General features: G+C 36.1%; 1 protein-coding gene across 1 annotated transcript in view; it reads left to right on the top strand.

Annotated features, from left to right (window-relative positions):
- TMPRSS15 (transmembrane protease, serine 15) overlaps positions 1 to 20,204 on the top strand; it is a 272,391-nt gene that overhangs the window by 178,862 nt on the left and 73,325 nt on the right. The window contains exons 19-20 of the mRNA XM_006889826.1: positions 4,353 to 4,463; positions 8,862 to 8,991. Of these exons, the coding sequence (XP_006889888.1) occupies positions 4,353 to 4,463; positions 8,862 to 8,991 (241 nt within the window). The remainder of the gene's footprint in view (positions 1 to 4,352; positions 4,464 to 8,861; positions 8,992 to 20,204) is intronic.

Raw genomic sequence — 20,204 nt, 5'->3', positions numbered from 1 at the left:
TTATATATGTATATTTTTATATGTATATATATTTTTATATCATTATATAGTTATATAAGTTGTTGTTATTGTTTTGTGCTGTCGAGTCACCTTCGACTCATAGCAACATGTACAACAGCCCTAAACCCTGCTCTATCCTGTGCCAATCTTATTGTCTCTGATACACCTACTCACATTACCCCAGTCACTGAATCAATCATCTCATCAAGTTTCTTCCTCTCCTGCATTGTTCTTCCACCCTCCTAAGCAGGACGTCCCTCTCCAAGGAGGGATCCTGACTTGTAACATCACCAAAATATTTCAGAAGAAGCTTCAGAATCCTTGCCTTCATGGAGCAGCCTGGCTACACCCTCTCCAGGACAAATATGTTTGTTTTCTTAGCAGTCCATGGTATATTCAATACCCTTCTCCAGCACCACAGCTCAAAGGCGTCTATTCTCCTTCTATTATATCTATTCATTCTCCAGCTTTCTGATAACAGTAATAGCAAAAACTATGGCCTATATTGGGCTCACTTTAGTTTCCAAACAGACATTTATGCTCTTCAGTACTTTGTAGAGGTCTCTGACAGCAGACTTTCCTAATCTTTTAATTTCGTGGCTTCTGGTACTAAGATTGTTGATTGTAGAGCCAAGCAAACTAAAGCTCTTAACAATTTCAATCTCTCCATCATTTATCAAAATCCTGCCAATAATCCCAGTGGTGAGAACCTTTGCTTTCTTGATGTTGAGCTTCAATCTATATTGGAGGCTGCAAACCTTGTTTTCCTGCAGCAAGTGCTTTAGATCCTCCTCAGTTTCAGTACACAGTGTCATGTCATCTGCATAACTCAGATTGCTGATGAGTCTACCTCCACTCGTGATGCCACACTTCTCATAGAGTTCAGCCACCTGAATAATCTGGTTGAAAAGATATGGAGATAGGATACATACTTTGCGTATACCTTTCACAAATTTGAACCACACAGTGTTTCCATGCTCTGTTCTGATGACTGCCTCCTGGTCCAAGTATAGTTTTTGGTTAAACACAATCAAATATTCTGGGATTCCCATTTTTCTCAGAGACAGCCACAATTGATTGTCTTCCACACAAATTAGTTTCCATAGTCAATGAAACACAGATAGACATTCCTCTGGTACTGTCTCCTTTCAGCCAAGATCCATCTGACATTAACAATAATATTGCTGGTACCACAGCCTCTTATAAACTCAGCCTGCACTTTAGGCAGTTCTCTGTTGATGTGCTTTTCCAGTCGTTTTTGGATGATCTTCAGCAAAATCTTGCTTGCATACGATATCAATGACATTGTTCAATAATTTCTGCATTCTGTCAGATCACCTTTCTTTAGAATGGGAACAAATATATATCTCTTCCAGTCAGTTGGCCAGGTGGTTGTCCTCCAGATTTCTTAGCACAACTTGGTGAGGACATTCAGGGCAGCATCTGTTTGTTACAATATGGCAATTGGTAAGCCATTAATTCTTGGGCCCTTGGATTTTGCCAATTCATTCAGAACAGTTTGAACTTTCTCCTTTATCATCACAGGCTTTTGCTCATATCTTGTTTGTCTGCCAATTCTTTTTTGGTACAATGACTCTATATACTCTGTCTTCTTTTAATGTTTACTGGATCATTTAGTATTTTGCCCAAAACATTCTTAAATAATGCAACTTGAGGCTTTAATTTATTCTTCAGTTCCTTCAGCTTAAGAAATGCTGAGTGAGTTCAGCCCCTCTTGATTTTCTCACTCCAGCACCTTGCACATTCCACTGTAATACTTTCTTTTTCTTCCCCTGATATCCTTTGGAATCTTCTGCTTAACTCTTAATATCTTGATTTCTTCTCTTAGCTTTGGCTTCTTAGCACTCTAGTTCAATATTCAGAGTTTCTTCTGACATCTATCTTCATCTTTTCTTCCTCCTTTGTCTTTGCAATGACCTTTGCATCTTCCTGAATGATACTCTTGATATCCTCTCACAGCTCATCTGATCTTTGCTCATTAGTGTTCCAGGTCTCAAACCTCTTTCTGAGATGGTTTTGAAATTCAGGCAGGATAGATAGGTTCCCAAAGATTTAATTTAATTTTAATTTAATTTTCTTCATCTTTAGCTTGAACTTACAAATGAGTAGTGTAGGTGGTCTGTCCCACAATCAGCACCTGGCCTAGTTTTCACAGCTGATATTGAGCTTCTCCAGCGATTCTTTCCACAGATGTAATTGAGCTGACTCCTATACATACCATCAGGTCAAATTCATGTGTATAGCCAATGTTCATGTTTCTTTGTTGTTGTTGCACAAGCTTTTAAAAACTTTTTACTATTAATTTTAATGAACGTTTAAAAAGACTTTGGATTTCCCTTCATTCATTGTTTCATTTTTCTTCCTATCCACCCCTCCCTTCCCCCAGTTTTCTCTTCTCTTTGGAAAGAAAAAGAAAAATTCATTCTTTGGTGTACAATACCCCCACCTCTGAGTCCACTCTACTATGCAGCCTGTATGGCACTCTCTCAAAAAGTTGCAAATAGAGATACCATTTGACCCAGAAATTCCACTACTGGGAACATACCCTAAAGAAACCATAACTGTCACCCAAGCAGATATATGCACACCCATATTTATTGTGGCTTTGTTCACAATAGCAAAGAGAAACAACCTAAGTGCCCATTATCAAACAAATGGATAGAGAACCTGTGATATATTCACACAGTGGAATACTATGCTGCATTGAAAAATAAGGAACTTATACAATATTATTCAAAATGGGTGACCCTGGAGGACATTATGCTGAGTGAAATATTTCCATCACAAAAGGACAAATATTGCATGGTGCCACTGTTGTAGAATGGACTGACCTCAGGACTGGGGTGAGACTGAGAAAGATTGGACAAATTATGTATTCTGCATTGAAACAGATGAGATAGAGAACTGTTTAACAGAGATATATGACTGGGTATCATGGTCATGACAAGAGTCCAGAAGTGTTCATGTTTCTTATAAAACATATTCGCAATGAATAAGTTGATGATTGGGCAAAATTCTATCATCCTATCATCAGCTTCATTTCTTTCACCCAGTCCATGCTTTCCAACTCCTTCTTCTTTGTTTCTAACTTTTGCATTCCAGTCACCAATTATTATTAATGCATCTTGATTGCATGTTCGATCTATCTCTAACTCAAAAGTCAGTAGAAATCTTCTATTTCCTCTTCTTTGGCTCTGGTTGTTGTTGCATACATATATATATGTATGGAGATTGTGCTGTCACTCGCATCATTGTATTTCAAGACAAATATAGAAGTGACTTTTTAAACTATGAAAGAAACCCCATTTTTCTTCACCTTTTCATCTCCAGCATAGTAGATCATAATATCACCTCACTCAAACTGTCACATGCCACGCCATCTCATTTTGTCAATACCTAGTATGTCAACATTTACGTGTTCCATTTCTTTCTTAACAATATCCAATGTTCCTACATTCATGGTTCTCACATTCCATGTTCCAGTCTCTAGTGTCTGCTTACAACTGTTTCTCCTGTGTTCCCATACTTGGGGGCTCAGCCTCAGTTTCCATATCTGCTAGTCTATATATTGTTGTTGTCAAGTGGGAACTGATCCATAGCTGACCTCTGGCAGGTTTTCAGAGTCAGTTAATCATATGGGAGAAGACTGTCCATCTTTCTTTTGTGGAATTAACTGCCACTGAAAACCCACTGGCGGGTCAACTATAGGTTGGTGCTGACTCAAGGGTACACAATAACAGTAAAAATAGAAACTAATGTGCAACGAGATTGCATGGTTTGGGAAAAAAAAACACCAAAAACCAAACACAAAAATCCCCAAAAACCTAGTATAGCACATTCGTTATTTGATTACAAACAGAAATCTTGCCACCTGGCCAAGCTTTACTTGAGTTGTTTCCTATCTGTTTGCAGGTTGACTTGCCATTGTTCTTAAAGAAATAGTTTGGGATTGAAATTTGGTGATTAAGTCAGAAGGTCTCTCCTGGCATTGTGCTGTGTATCACTCCAACTGTTCTTGTTTAGATAGTGTGTTTATTTGGGTTTATTGAAAGGGAGCTTTCAGAGATTTTTGTGGGCAGGGCAATCTCAAAACATCCAGTTATTACCTAGTCCTGATCTAAGCCCTGCTGCAAAAAAAAGGTGTTTAAAGATTCATCCACCCTTTCCTCAAGCTACAACTCTGACTTTATTGCTTGTTCAATTAAAACCTTTGCTCCACCATGAGCCTTGAAAAGGGGTTGTTGATAAAAAGGGTAAAAGTGGGATGGATAGCCAATAATATTCTAGTTGAAATATCTTTGCATTACCCAATAAGCATTCTTTCCATACAGATCCCTGCAAGGAAGACGATTTTCAGTGTGGAACTGGAGAGTGTATTCCGTTCCTGAATCTCTGTGATGGTCACCCACACTGTAAGGACAACTCAGATGAAGCACACTGTGGTATGTCTTAAATTAAAAAAAAACAAACATTATCATTTTGCTTATGGATTTAGGAAGTAAATGTGTTTGTTAGTCCATGTTTTGTTACATTTTTATTTTGTTGCTGTCATTGAACAAATGCTCAGCAAAACAAATATCGTCTCAACAGTTTCTACATGCACAATTCAGGGACATTGATGACATTCTTCAAGTTGTACATCCATTTTCATCCATCTTTTATGTCTAGTTCTTCCCCCTAAGTAATCTTTCCAGTTGTTTTTGTTACTTTGATCCCACATTATTGTCGTAGTTGATTGAGTCGAGCACAACTCATAGCGACTCTATAAACAAAAGGCCTGAAGCTTTTCTATAGCTATTGTTATTTATCAAAGTTCATAGAGTTTCCAGAGACATGTCATATAGGAAGTGTGTGCCACTCCTGATTTCAAATAGTTAGATATTAAAAGTGCAGATTTCTAAATACTCAAGGCAGTCAGTTTTTACCAGTTAAGGTACACTGTTGTTTGGTGTCAAAACTTCAGGATATGTTTTTATTTTAATGTTTAAAGTTTATATCAGGGCATATTTCAGGGGTTTATCAAACAATGTTTACATGCTATTAATGCACTTCATCACATTCATTCTGATTCACAAAAATCCTATAGAACAGAACTGCCCCACAATGTCTGCAATGCTATAAACATTTACACATTAAGACTAAATAATCTTTTTCATGTAGACTGGCTTATTGTTTTAGGGGAAAGTCTGCTGTCAGAGACTTCTCCGAAGAGCAACAATGTCAGTCTGGAGACTAAGGTGTGCCTGATACAGGCCATGGTCTTTGCAATAACTTGCTATGCATCAGAGATCTGGACAATGACTAACTAGGACGATAGAAGGAGAATTGACGCCTTTGAGCTTTGGTGCTAGAAAAGAATATACCAAGGACTGCTAGGAGAACACACAAGTTCATCCTGGAGAGGGTGAAGCCAGGCTACTTCTAGGGTTATAAAACTCCATTTGACATACTTTGAACATGTTGCAAGGCAGGATCAGTCCTTGGAGAGGGACAAAATGCTTGGGAGGATTGGAGGGACAGAACAGGAGAGGAAGACCCTCAATGAGATGGATTGATTCAGTGACTGGGGTAATGTGGATAGGCATGTCAGAGACAATTAAGATAGAGGGATAGAGGAAGGTTTAGGGCTGTTGTACATAGGGTCACTATAAGTCGCAGGTGACTTGACAGCACATCACAATAACAACAACAGTATCAACCAATGAGTGGAGGGCTAATAGATTTGAATTGCCAGATTTTCAGTTATCTGTACAGTGCTTAAATGATGCTGATAGATGTATTTTCAGATTATTTTTAAACCACTTAAGTAGGGAGGAAAGTTAGCATGTAAGCATCAGTGTTATTTAATTTGACTAGATTTAATAACTTAATATAGTAAAATACAGTCAAATAAGCACTGACATTAAGTCAGATCTGACTCACTATGTGCATCTATTCCGTTTCTGAGACTGAAAATCTATAAAAGACTGCCTAGCTTTCTCTTTAAGAGGAGCTGATGAATTTGAACTATAGAATTTTCAATTAGCCACGTGTGTTATGTGCTATGTACCACAAATAAAGATCATGATATATGGAAGAGACAAGAGTCCAAATCTTGTACTATATTGACATACTCACTGATTATTGTAATTTGGACATTGATCTTTTCCCCCTTTATTTCATTTTTTAAAAATAAATAAAATTGGTTTCTTTACAATGGATTCTTTTCATTGGTGATTCAATATCTACTACTTCTTTTGCCTTGTTGACTTTTCAATCCATCCACCTTCCAGACTGTGTGTTATGAGTTATCATTACTTTTCATGACTTACATATTTATTTTTATTTTTAAAATAATTGTATGCCTATTATCATCTCTCTCTTCAGTCCCCATTGCATCATCTCCTATTCCTTCACACCCCCATCCACACATTAACCTTTGCTGTCCTAGTGATCTCCCCCTTTCACCTTTTACCACCATAGAGTAATAGTAATTAATTATATTAAATGCAATGTATATGAATGATTACATAAAACACAATGTAAACTAATTAACCACAATGTATATCAATGATGACATAAAAGTCAATAAATATTTTAAAAAGAAAATCATTTTATAATATAAATATAACTTTCAGGAAAATATTGAAGAAAATATATAAGCTATTTTACTGTCAGTCAAGTATTATAGCTATTAGTAAGAGCTTTAGCTTTCTCATATCCACCTACAAAATGGTTTATTTCTATTGTGACTCATAGGGAACTTCTAGGATAAGCCTGGAGACTTGATGGAGGTTTCCTATGACCACAGTATTGTAGGGCTTTCCTGTAGATCTTACAAGACTTTGGCTAACTGTCAAGGACTTAAGCAAATGTGTCACCAGGGACCCTTCAAAAGTTTTAAAATCCTACAGTTAGAACTAGTTGTATTTTAGCCAAAGAGCACTGACAGCATATTATTCTGGTTATTGAGCACTGTAAAATGAACAAGGACAATGTACAGACAACCAAATTGAACCTTGACTGATTTGACAAAAAGGAATTGTCCTTATCAACAATAAGCTAAAATATAAAACGAATTCCTGTAAGGTCTGACATGATCTCTCATGCTCCTGAACTTATTTTTATTAATTACTGGTCATAAAATTCATTTCCAATAACTCACAGATGTTACTTTGCTCGGAGTTGTGGGATTCATTAAAGAATTAGGTTAGGAGTAGGGGAGGCAAAGGATATAACACAATGACAGTCCAGGGTTAGTAATCAACATTCCTAAGCCAGGTTAATCACAAGATAGCCTCAATTAGTTCAGACAGTTTCTCAGTAAAAAAGTGAAAGTGTACATTAAATCTAGCAAACTTTGTTTCATAGCAGTCACAAGACAGTTCTTCCTTCAATTGTTCAACAAGCAGAACCTTCAACTCTGGCTCTATCAGACTGTGCCTTGCCACAGTCTCTCTACAGTCATTTACTGTTCTCTCTTACACTGGCTTCATAGTTGTTGATGGTGTTGAAGATACTGATCAAAGTTAAACCATGTGACTATAGTTGAGACAGCTGCAGACCACACCTCAATGGAGCTAAGACAATTCAATAGAAAAGACATTTTTAAAAGTTTTAACTCCACAGAATGACCACTCCATGGATTTTCTAGTCATACTCCTTTATATCCAAAGGATCAACTTTCTCCTCACCATCATTTACATTCATGAAAATGTGTAAGCCAGCTCCTTCATGCCTTATGTATTAATCTACCCATTTTATATAGCAAACTGCTAATTTGCCTATTCCTATCAAGCCAGTATGGTGGGGAAGTAAACATGTCACTTTCATAGAAGAATGTGTTGAAACTTTGAGCGTCCACATATATAAACAAAGGTCCAGTTCAGAGCAAACCATCAGGTTATAGCAATATATATTAGTTCACAGTATGAAACATTTTCTCTTTATCTGGTTGGGTTATGCTCAATTCATCCTCAGCTATTTTTATCTAAGTCCAACTAGACATCAAGTACAATCTCAGGAAGTTTTAATACAAAGGTTAAGGGTTTGCATACACTAGCAACATTGACAAAGAATGGACTATTTCTTCCCATAAAGACTTAAAGCCTTAGAAAGCTGATGGAAGGTTATTATGGGTTAGAATCCATTCCACAGCTAGAATTTAATTTTAAGTTTTTGACATTTTAGCCATGAAGAAATTGAGCATTAAAAAAAGGTAAGTAGTAGCCAAAAATCACACATTTAATGAAGATTTAAGCTATGTTTGAAATCTAAGTCAGTTGGATTGTCATTGAAAGAATATATTTATGATAATAATTTATATAGATTTACATTTTGGTATTTAGTAGTAAAATTATCACTGCTGGTATTTCACATGTTTGAAAAATAGCTGAGTTTGGCCCAGTTACCTACCAAGGCACTAATATCTTTAACAATGAAAAATAGTATGAGAAAATAAAGACACTGGTTTTCAAACAGAAAAATAAAATTAAATAGTTTCTAAAGAATAAAGTAGAGAGTGAAAATTGCCTAAAGTTACTTCTGACTTCAGAAATTAAAGTGTACACTTTTTAGGTTTATAAGGCATGCACTTCAGGAATAACCTTATATATTTTATGTTCATTTACTTCAGTAGTATGTAATCAACTTGCCTTTTTCCGTTTGTGCAGTAATATAGAAGCAATATTAAGTCCACCAAATGTCTGTTCTTCAATTTAGGCTTTCCAGCATTCTCTCAGGAACGTACTACAATCAGTTTTAAACTCAAAATGTTTAGAACAGCGTGCATTTATATAAAAGCCATGATTTAATTTTATCAAATTAAACTAAGTAACCTGTGTGTAATCTAATCTCTTTAGTTCGTCTTTTCAATGGCACAAGGAACGAGGGCTTGGTGCAGTTCAGAATCCAGAGCATCTGGCATGAAGCTTGTGCTGAGAACTGGACCACCCAGATTTCAAATGATATCTGTCTGTCGCTAGGACTAGGGTAAGTGATTCCACACTACTCTTTTCTAATAGTTTCTAACTTTTTTTTCTGTTAAAAGTTGGATTTACTAAGAAATTTTAAATCTGAAAATGTTACAAGTTCATGAAATATACATGAAATACAGGAAACATCTTGAGTAGCTACTTATTTAAAAAAATTCTTCTAAAATTATCATACAACTCAGTATAAAAATACTGTATTACTTAAGTAACAACTATAAGTATATATAATTATTATATATCTTTGCATTACTTAATGTACATCAGAGATCTAGCCAATGACGAAAAATGACAGAAGAAAAATTCGAGCATTTGAGTCTTGATTCTGAAGAAGAGTTTTGAACAAATCATGGACCACCAAAAAATAAATAGGTCTGTTTTGCAGAGGGTGAAATCAAATTTCTCCTTGAAGGCTAGGATTTTGAGACTCCATCTCAAATAATTTTTGGCACATGGCCAGGAGGGATAAGTCCTTGGAGAAGGATGTCATACTCAGAAAAGTGGAGGGACAGAGCAAGAAAGGAAGACCCAGGATGTGATGGATTGATACAGTAACTGGTGTAAAGGGGGTAGGTGTGTTGGTGTCAGTGAGACAGGGTCAGAATAGGGCAGACTTCAGAGCTTTTGAACATACATACAGTCACGATGAGTTGCAGGTTACTTGAAAACACTTAACAACAACAGCATATATAATTATTACATGAAATTTTATAAATCTGAGATTCAATTTGACAGTCCATTATCTTGCCTACTTATATACAAGAATTTAACCTGTCAGTAGCTACTTTCCCAGAGCTCATATGTGATATTAGATGACACATAAACTTTGTTCTTATATGTTATCCCAGATTTCAAAACAGCCAGGAGGCCATTACAAAAAGTAAGCCAAACAAGCAGTAAACGTAACTTCTCCATGATTATTTCATCTTACCTATTAGATCCTGGATTCATGATAGCATATGGAAAGTGACATCTGGAGACTAAGGTGTGCCTGATACAGGCCATGGTCTTCGAAATCACTTGCTATGTGTCAGAAAGCTAGACAATGACTAGAGATGACAGAAGGAGAACTGATTCCTTTGAGTTGTGGTGATGGGGAAGAGTATTGAATATACCATGGATTGTTAGGAAAACAAACAAGTTCATCCTAGAGAGGGTTAAACCAGGCTTCTGCTTTGAACCAGAAGGTTCAGCAGATAGGTTCAAAAGGAATTTCCTCAACATTACAAAAAAATATAAACACAAAATCACGAGCCAGGATGCTCATCTAGATAACATAATTACAATAAAATCAAAAGGCGGTAAATATGGGAAGCCAATACTAAATATTTATAATAAACTGAATGCTATTTAAAAAAAAACCACGAGTCAGTATCATTCTTAATAGAAAGACTAAAAACATTCTTGAGAACCGGGACCAGACAAAGATGACCATTTTCACCACTCCTATTCAATATTTCATTGGAAGTACTTCATGGGGACTATGAAAATAGAAGGAAATAAGAGGAATCCAGATCAGTATAGAGATGGTGAAACTGTCCCTATATGTAGATGATATGATAGTGTGCAGAGAAAACCCCAAGGACTAAAAAAAATTAAAAAGACTAAAAAGGCCAAACCCAATAAAAACTAAAACCCCCAAACTATTAAAGCTAGTAGACCAATTCCGTAAAGTGGCAGGATATAAGATTAATAAATAAAAGTTAGTAAGATTCCTCAACAGAAAAGAAAACACAGAAAATAAGAGCTGCATAGTAAAGTGGATTGGGGCAGAGAGGAGGGGATTGTATAACAATGAAAGTTGGTTTTTTTTGTTTTGGGGTTGTTGTTTGGGTTTTTTTGTTTGTTTGTTTTTCAAAGAGAAAAGTGAACTTGGAGGGAGAGGGAGGAAAATTTGCAACAGTAAGTGAATGAAAATCCATGTTCTCTACAATCTTTCATTAAAATCTCAATTAAAAAAGGGGGGGAGAAAGCAACACCATTTACAATAACCAATCACAAATTGAAATATTAGGAATAAATCTAACTAGAGATTACCTTTACAAAAGACCTTTATAAAGAAAAGTACAAAAACACTTCAGCAAGAAACAATGAAAGACCTAAATAAATGGAAAAAGTTTTCTGTTCATGGTTAAGGAGACTCAATATAGTGAAAATGACAACTATACCAAAAGCAATCTATATGTTTAACACAATCCCAACACATTTACCGAATTGATTTTTTCAAAGAGATAGAAAAGGCAGTTGGTAAGTTTATTTGGAGAAGCAAAAAACCATTTTGAAAAAACATAAATGAAGTAGATCTTGAAACCTACTATATAGCCGTAATGATCAAAACAGCATGTTGCTGGTACAATGACAGGCACACTGACCAATAGAACAGAACAAATAACATAGAAATTAACTCTTTTATGTATAAACAACTGATATTCAACAACAAAACAAAATCTATCAAATGGGAAAATTGCAACCTCTTCAACAAATGATGCTGGCAAAACCTTATTGTTCCCTGCAGAAAGCTGAAGCAAAGCAAGACCTGTGTTTCACACCATACTCAAAAACCAATTCAAGGTGGCTCAGAGACTTTGGAGTAAAGCCCCAAACCATAAAGATCATAATAGACTAATTGGGACAAAGATTAGAAAGCCTAGCTTAAAGAGGCACACAAATTCAGCCAGAAATACAAAACAAGGAGAAGATAAAATGGATGAATGAGATCTAAAGATTAAATCCCTGTGTACATCAGTTGTGCGTTTTTGTTTGTCCCCCCCATAAGATAAAAATAAAACCAAGTGAATGGGGAAAAAAACATTTGGCAGTTGTATTTCAGACAGCGGCCTCATAACAACAGTTTTACAGAATCCCATAGAGCCTCCACAAGAAAAAGACTGATGATGCAAATACATAATGGGAAGAAGTAATGGAAAGACTTTTCACAGAGGAAGACATTCAGATGACCAACAGACACATGAATAAATGCTCAAAGTCATTGCAAATAAGAGAGAAGCAAATCAAAACCACAATATCATCTCACCCCAGTAGCAGTGGCAAGTTTAACAGGCTAGAAAGCAATAAATATTAGAGAAAATGTGGAGAGATTGGAATTCTCATAAATTGTTGGTAGAATTATAAAATTGTACAAAAACTATGGAAGAAAGTTAGATGTTTCTTCAAAAACCTAAACAAAGAAATCCCATATGAACCAGCTAGACATCTACTTAGAATATAACATCAAATGAGAGCTGAAACACAAATGGAAACACATAGCAGCATTGTTCACAATCAAAAGAACATGGAAACAGGACAAACGACCAACCACAATCAAATGGATTGAGAAATTTTTATATATTCAACAGGTGGAATACTATGCAGCACTCAAGAGCAATGATTTAATCTACTTTAACAAAGATTTATGACTTCCTAAACCCAGATGGCCAACTGACTGGAAGAGATCTATATTTGTTCGCATTCCAAAGAAGGGTGACCTAACAGAATGTGGAAACTACAGAACAATATCATTGATTTCACATACAAGCAAGATTCTACTGAAGATTATCCAAAAACGACTGGAACAGTACATCAGCAGAGAACTGCCAGAAGTCCAGTCTGAGTTTAGAAGGGGTAGTGGTACTAGGGATACTGTAGCTGATGTTAGATGGATCTTATCTGAAAGCAGGGAATACCAGAAGTATGTATATCTGTGTTTCATTGATTATACAAAGGCATTTGACTACGTGGATCATAACAAACTGTGGCTGACTCTGAGAAGAATGGGAAATCCCAGAACATTTAATCGTGCGAAACCTATATTTGGACTAAGAAGCAGTCATCAGAACAGAGCAGTGTAACACTGCATGGTTCAAAATAGGGATGTATCCTATCTCCATACCTTTTCAACCTGAATGAGGAGCAGATTATCCGAGAGTCTGGGCTCTATGAGGAGAAATGTGGCTTCAGGATTGGTGGAAGATCTATTAACAATCTGTGTTGTGCGGATGACACAACCCTGCCTGCTGAAACTGAGGAGGAACTCATGCACTTGCTGCAGAGGGTCAAGGACTGCAGCCTTCAGTATGGACTGAGACTCAATGCCAAGAAGACAAATATTCTCACCACTGGACCAATTGGTAGCATCAGAACGGATAGCGAAAAGATTGAGATTGTTCACAGCTTCAGTTTGCTTGGCTCCACGGTTAACACTCTTGGCACCAGCAGCCAGGAAATCAAAAAACGTATCACGATGGGAAAGTTTGCTGTTAGGGACCTCTCTAACGTACTCAAGTGCAACGTCGTGTCTCTGGAGACTAAGGTGCGTCTGATACAGGCTTTGGTCTTTGCAATCACTTGTTATGCATCAGAGAGTTGGACAATGACTAAGGAGGACAGAAGGAGAATTGACGCCTTTGAGCTGTGGTGCTGGAGAAGAGTAATGAATGTACCATGGACTGCCAGGAAAACAAACAGATTCATCCTAGAGAGGGTTAACTCAGGCTACTCCTTGGAGGCAAGGATTCTGGGCCTTCGTCTGATATACTTTGGACATGTAAGGAAGGACAGGTCCTTGGAGAGGGACATCATACTTGGGAGGGTGGAGTGACAGTGCAGGAGGGGAAGACCCTCTATGAGGTGGATTGATTCAGTGATGGATAATTGGGATGGGTGTGTCAGAGGCAGTGCGATTGGCACAGGATAGAGCAGGTTGAGCGCTGTTGTGCATAGGGTAGCTATGAGTCGCAAGCAACTCGATGGCACATAACGCCAACACAACAAACCCAGATGGAGACAAGAACATCCCTGATGTACTCCTTTCCCGATTTTGATCCATGCGGTGTTTCCTTGCTGTGTTCTGATGACTACTTCCTGATCCAGTTACAGGTTTCATATGACCACAATCAAGTCTTCTGGGATTCCCATTCTTCTCAAGATTAGCTACAATTGTTTTGATCCACATGGTCAGATGCATTTGCATAGCCAATGAAACATAGATAGACATCCTCTGGTACTTTCTGCTTTTAACCAAGATCTGTCTGACAATGACTATGATGTCCTTAATGCCACAGTCTCTTCTAAAACCAGCTTGTGTTTTTTGCAGTTCTCTATCAGTGCACTTTTCCAGTCATTTTTTGATTATCTTCAACAGAATTTTGCTTGTGTGTGGTATTAGTGATTAGTCTTAGGTGATACTGAGTTCTAGACAACTCATAGTGACCCTATGAATGAAGGACCTGAGCACTGTTCATAGAGTTTCTTGAGGCAAGCCATTTCGGAAGTGGATGCCACTCCTGCTTCCAAGCTTGTTTTATCAAGAAGCTCCACCAAACACTGTCCACTATGGGTAACCATTATCACATTTGGCACATTAGTGTCATAGTGTTTAGCATCACAGCAACCTCTGTACAGCAATGCATAAATCAGTGCTATACCACCTAAAAGAATGTTTGACAAAAATAAATTTGAACCAGACCTGAGGGCCACAGATTAAAATCACCCACCTTGGGCTTGGTATCATAACTTTCTGCGATTACTTGCGCATGTGGAACAGCATGCACAGGAAGCAAGAAGCCACAGAGACCAGAGTGGAGTCATTCAAGAACAACCTGGCCACCTATATCAGTGATAGTGTTAGATCATTTCCACACTCTGTCAGATCACCTTTTTTGGAATGGTAATATATATGGAGTAGGGTGCTGGAGAAGAGTTCTGAACATATTTTGGACTGCCAAGAGAACAAACAGGTCTGTACTGGAGAAGGAGAATACATGTTGCTCCTTGGAGGTAAGGATTTTGAAGCTCTGTAGTATCCACTTTGGCATGATGCCAGGAAGAACCAATCCTTGTAGAAGGTCATAATACTTGGAAGGGTTGAAGGACAGTGTAGGAGAGGAAGACACAGATGAAATGGATTGGTACAGAAACTAGTGTAAGGGGGGTAGGTGTGGTCAGAGTCAGTGAAATTGGCTCATGATTGATTAGGGTTCAGAGCGACTGTGCAGAGGGTTGTTATGAGTCATAGGTAACTTGACAGCACACAACAACAACAAACTCTGATGGAGAACCTCTGTGAAATGTAGTAAACTTCATTTTGTTGTTGTTGATTGCTTTCAAGTTAAGCATGACTCATAGCAACCCTATGAATAAAAGGCCTGAGGCCTTTCTATAACATATGTCGTTTCTCAAAGTTCGTAGTTTCCAGAAGCATGTTATTTAGGAAGTAGATGCCATTCCTGCTTCTAATTTTAAGGATAAGATCACAATTTTTTTTCAATATAGGTAACTAATTTAAATGGCCATCTATAATTTTATTTCTTGATATAATATTCTAGTGGAGGAGTGTAAAGAATGAAAAACAAGCAATATTACAGATTTATTTAAATGTGATCTAATTTAGCATCATGTATTCTTTGACTGTAATTTGTAATTCCTTTTCTCCTTGAGGGGTTAGCTTCCAAGGACTTTGAATATCTGATGGACCTTCTAAGATTTAAGTAAATTTCATAATTGATATATAAGAACACTTAAACTAGGCCATAACCAATTAATATCTCCTAACAACTTTTAAAAATCATTTAATGTATACAAAGTATCTCTTCGTAATTGCATTTTTGAGGAATAATTTTAGATCTTTTTAATAGAGATCCTAAATATAAGATTGAGTAGTTTGTACTTTCTTAGCTACTATTTGTAAGCCATATTCCTAAAGAATTTTGTAGCTTTATTATATAAAAACTGAAATATATTTTAATCAGAACATGAAAACAATCTATCATCCATATAGGGAATAATTAAAGATTGAGGAAATAATTTTCTTAAAATTTCTAATAGGTGATTTACAAATTATTAGCACATTGTAGGACTATTCAACATTCTTAGGGGTAATACTCTCCAATGGTGTCTCTTTATAGGTTTATGGTTATTATAGGAATGTTAAGAGCAAATTTTTCTCTATATTTAGGTTGGAGTGGAAGAGTAAAAAACAGTCTTTAAGATCAATAATAATAATTGGCCATCCTTCAAATATCATAGAAGGAAGAGGCAATCCAGGTTGTAAAGCACCCATAGACTGAATTTCTTCATTAATATTCATTACATCAGTTAACATTCTCCACTTACCTGATTTATTTTTTTAACTACAAACATTAGGGAATTCCAAGGACTAGTAGTTTAATCAATATGACCTGCTAATAATTGTTCTTGAGTCAAGTCAATTGCTCTAAAACTTCTAATTTCTCTCTAGTTACTCTACAGCAGTTACTATTGCCATTATAGAACCTAAACACCACTTGAAAATAGGATTATCATTTTTTTTAAAAAGTGTTGAAGTCACACTTGACATGTCAGGGCCATTTCCTCTATCACTAAATAGGTTGTGTGCTCAGAGTGGGAACTCTTCTGGTTGGAGCTATTATTGCCAGACTCATCAGTAAAGCATTTCTGATTAATAACAAAAGAAGAAACTGATGTTCATCATCCTTATATAAGTAATCATTGATTTGATTTATGTCTGTCAATAATACCTTATCTTTGTATGTATAGACACATATTTCTTTATTTTCTATATTCTAATTATTTACTGCCTCTGAAAACCTTTTGGAGAGTCAGCTATGACTTAGATCTGACTTGATGGCACATAGTAGTATAGTATACATTCTAACAAATACTGTTTTAATATGCACATATTTGAAACTTCAAGGATTGAAAAGGTTAGATTTTAGAAATAATGATGCAATTTGATGAAGAATAAACAAAACTTCACAATGGACACTTGTTTAGTTTTCCTTCAAGTAAAACACTGAATAAGCTATGTTGATTCCAGCTTCCTAATTCACAGTTGTTTTTATTCAACAGTGAATTCACAAAGGTGAGAGCCTGAGAAGTCCTTGTTTATAATATTAATGTTACAGCAAGCCAAGAGGTTGTTTTATAGAGTCAAGAACTTGATTTGTAAATGTTAGGCTAAGGAAATGGGCAACCTGACCTTGTCCCCACCCCTGATAATTTCTAAATGTTTTCGACTGTGTAGGAGGAGCTTTGTGTTTCAATGTATCTCCTTTCTAAGCATCACTATATAATTAAAAACATATTGGTTCTGTACAATATCATTTGTAAACCTTCACTAAATTGTTTCTTGGGAAATATATGAGGTTAGAATAAGTCCTTTGAAAAAATTAAAATCATAAACATCTTACTGACAAAAGTTATTGGATGAATTTGAATGAAATGCATTGAGAGATAATATTATGCTGATTTGTACAGTTGCATGAGAGAATTTATTGCCAAGGAAGCTTATGTCTTTATTACCTTTTAACTGTTTCTAATATAAATATGTTATTTTGATTAATCCCTGACTACAAATCAAAGCATTAGCAGTAATGTTATGTCTGTTCCACGGAAGAATAAGATGTGTTTATATTTTAAATGCTCATGTGTTATAGGGATACACACATCAATAAATCATTACAATATAATGTGATGAATACTATGTGCTATGGGAGAACCTAATTCAATGTAAGTATGTCGGGGAAAGCTTTCTAGAAATAGTCTGAGGAAAGATGCCTATGTATCCTGAACAAAAGGGAAACATGTACTGCAGTGTTTTTAGTCATCCTCCCACTCCCCTTCCCTGACCCCATTTCCTCTGAATCATAACCCTTTTAGTGGGAGGCAGAGAGAAAGAACTAGACTTTTCAGTGTTCTTCCCATTGCCTTGTTGTTGTTGTTATATGTGTCATCGAGTCACCTGAGACTCATAACAGCCCTATGTACAAGAGTCCTAAACCCTGCTCTCTATCCCTTGCCAACTTATTGTCTCTAACACAACTATCCCCATTACCCCAGTCACTGAATCAATCCATCTCATCTAGCATTTTCTTCTCCTGTGCTGTCCCTCCATGCTCCCAAGCATGATGTCCCTCTCCAAGGAGTGATCCCACCTTACAACGTGTGCAAAGCATATCAGAGCTTCAGAATCCTTGACTCCAAGGAGCAGCCTGGCTTCACCCTCTCCAGGAAAAACTTGTTTGTTCTCTTTAGTAGTCCACTGTATATTCAATACTCTTCTCCAGCACCAAAGCTCAAAGGCATCAACTCTCCTTCTGTTATCCTTAGTCATTGTCCACGTCTCTGATGCATGGCATGTAATTGCAAAGACTATGGCCTGTATCAGACGCGCCTTAGTCTCCAAACTGTTGCTCCTCATTATCTTGGAGAGGTCTCTGACGGCAGACATTCCCAATTCAATTAGTCTTTTAATTTCCTGGCTGCTGGTACCAAGAGTGTTGACTGTACAGCAAAGCAAACTGAAGCCATCAACAATCTCAATCTCTTCATCATCCATCATGATGCTGCCAGTTGTCCCAATGGTGAGAATCTTTTTTTTTCCCCTTGATGTTGAGCTTCAAAATCCATATTGAAGGCTAAAGTCCTTGACCTTCTGCAGCAAGCGCTTAGTATCCTACTCAGTTTCAGCAAGCAGGGTTGTGTCATCTGCTAACACAAATTGTTGATGAGTCTACTTTCAATCTTTATGCCACACTTCTTCTCATAGAGCCCAGCCTCCTGGATAATCTGTTCTGAATATAGAATGAAAAAAAATGGACACATCCTTGATACTAGGGGATCATCTCATGCCTTAGATACAACATTTTGGGTGAAGGTCAGGTTGAGAAATGGGTCAGATAATCTCTGCAAAGACTTTAATCACAGGGCTGGTACTTATTAAATAGTCTCTATAATGTTCTAGTAATTGGAAGACAGTTATTGCCTTAATGAGAATTTGTCTAGACTGGTGCATAGTAACTGAAAGAAAACTTAGTGAGTTTGAAATTATGTGTTGGTACAGTGGAAAGTAATTTAAGACTCAATTTATTAAAAAGGCACTGATGTCTCACAAGATTATTTATGCAGATAGAGTATAAAATGCAATTCCCCATAGATTCTACTAAATCATATAAGGCAGATTTCATCAGCCTATGCTTTTCTTAGATTAAACATTTCAATTCCCTACCATTTATAGCATGCATAAGTAAAAAGTACTTTGAATAACATTTTAATGTCTCTGATAAAAGTATGAAAGAAAATGTCTTACCCTGATCTGAGAATAAGTGCTAAAAAAACTTAGGCTAGTGACTTTTAATGGTATTCACTAGGAAATAACAGCACACTGTCTAATCCAACATATGAACTATGTAAATTGTTTGGCCTTACTATTCATTAGAAACTAGATTAAATAATGAGCTAAGACTTTAAAGAATTGAAATATTATCATGATGTCTTAAAAATAACAATATTTGTATCTATAACAGAAAGATTTTTACATTAACTTTTAAACCTTATTGTAGTCCTATTTAAAGCACTCTGTATGTTCTTCTATTAGAAACATCACTTATGTTACATCTCTAATTATCAAGTCTAAAGGTGAAACACAATAATTAAAATATTCTCCAATGTGTTAGACATGTTATTTTTTTAAAAAACCCCAAACCTTTAAATAGAGAAAGCAGGAAGACAAGTCTTCATGGATGTACCACTACAAATTTGCATCTACAATTCTAGCATGAAGTCCTAGAACACTGAAAATAGAACATAATGCTTTTTATCTCTACTTCAAGAAGCAGATGGACACATATATTTTCTTGTTGTCTTAATTTTCTATCAGGCTATGTGAAGAAAATCTTAGCTTAATCCAAAACAACAACAAAGACCAAGTTATGGGAACTAATAGAACATGACAAATTTTGATCTTAACTAATTTCTATATATTTGCTGACTTTACTCTTCTTAATTTTTTAAAATATTATACTGATTTATTTACAAAGTTTGAATACGTTGTTTTTAACAAAAGATCCTTCTCATTGTGTTCATCCTCCATCGAGTTTTGCAACCCTATCATTATCACCCCACCCCACTCTACCCATTCTCACCAGACTGCTCTTAATAAAGCAATATTCTATTTTACTTTTATTTATATTAGAAACAGTAAAATACTATTTCCTGATGTATTTTTTACTTGAAGTTTTAGCACTAAAGATACTTTTTACTTTTATTCTTAGCTCTATTTCCAGAAATAAATTAGTAAAAGCTATGCATAATGCACTGCAAAAAATTCTTATGCATTATTTATTTGACCTGACAAAAAAGCCAACCATTTACCTAAAATATAAGTTATAAATATGAAGTGTTTTCTAGTTTTAAATAAAAGAATAGTAACTAAAAATA

Source organism: Elephantulus edwardii, unplaced genomic scaffold (assembly GCF_000299155.1).
Source record: "Elephantulus edwardii isolate Elephantulus edwardi_28Jun2011 unplaced genomic scaffold, EleEdw1.0 scaffold00081, whole genome shotgun sequence".
NCBI lineage: Eukaryota > Metazoa > Chordata > Mammalia > Macroscelidea > Macroscelididae > Elephantulus > Elephantulus edwardii.
This window is presented reverse-complemented; position numbering and strand designations above follow the sequence as displayed.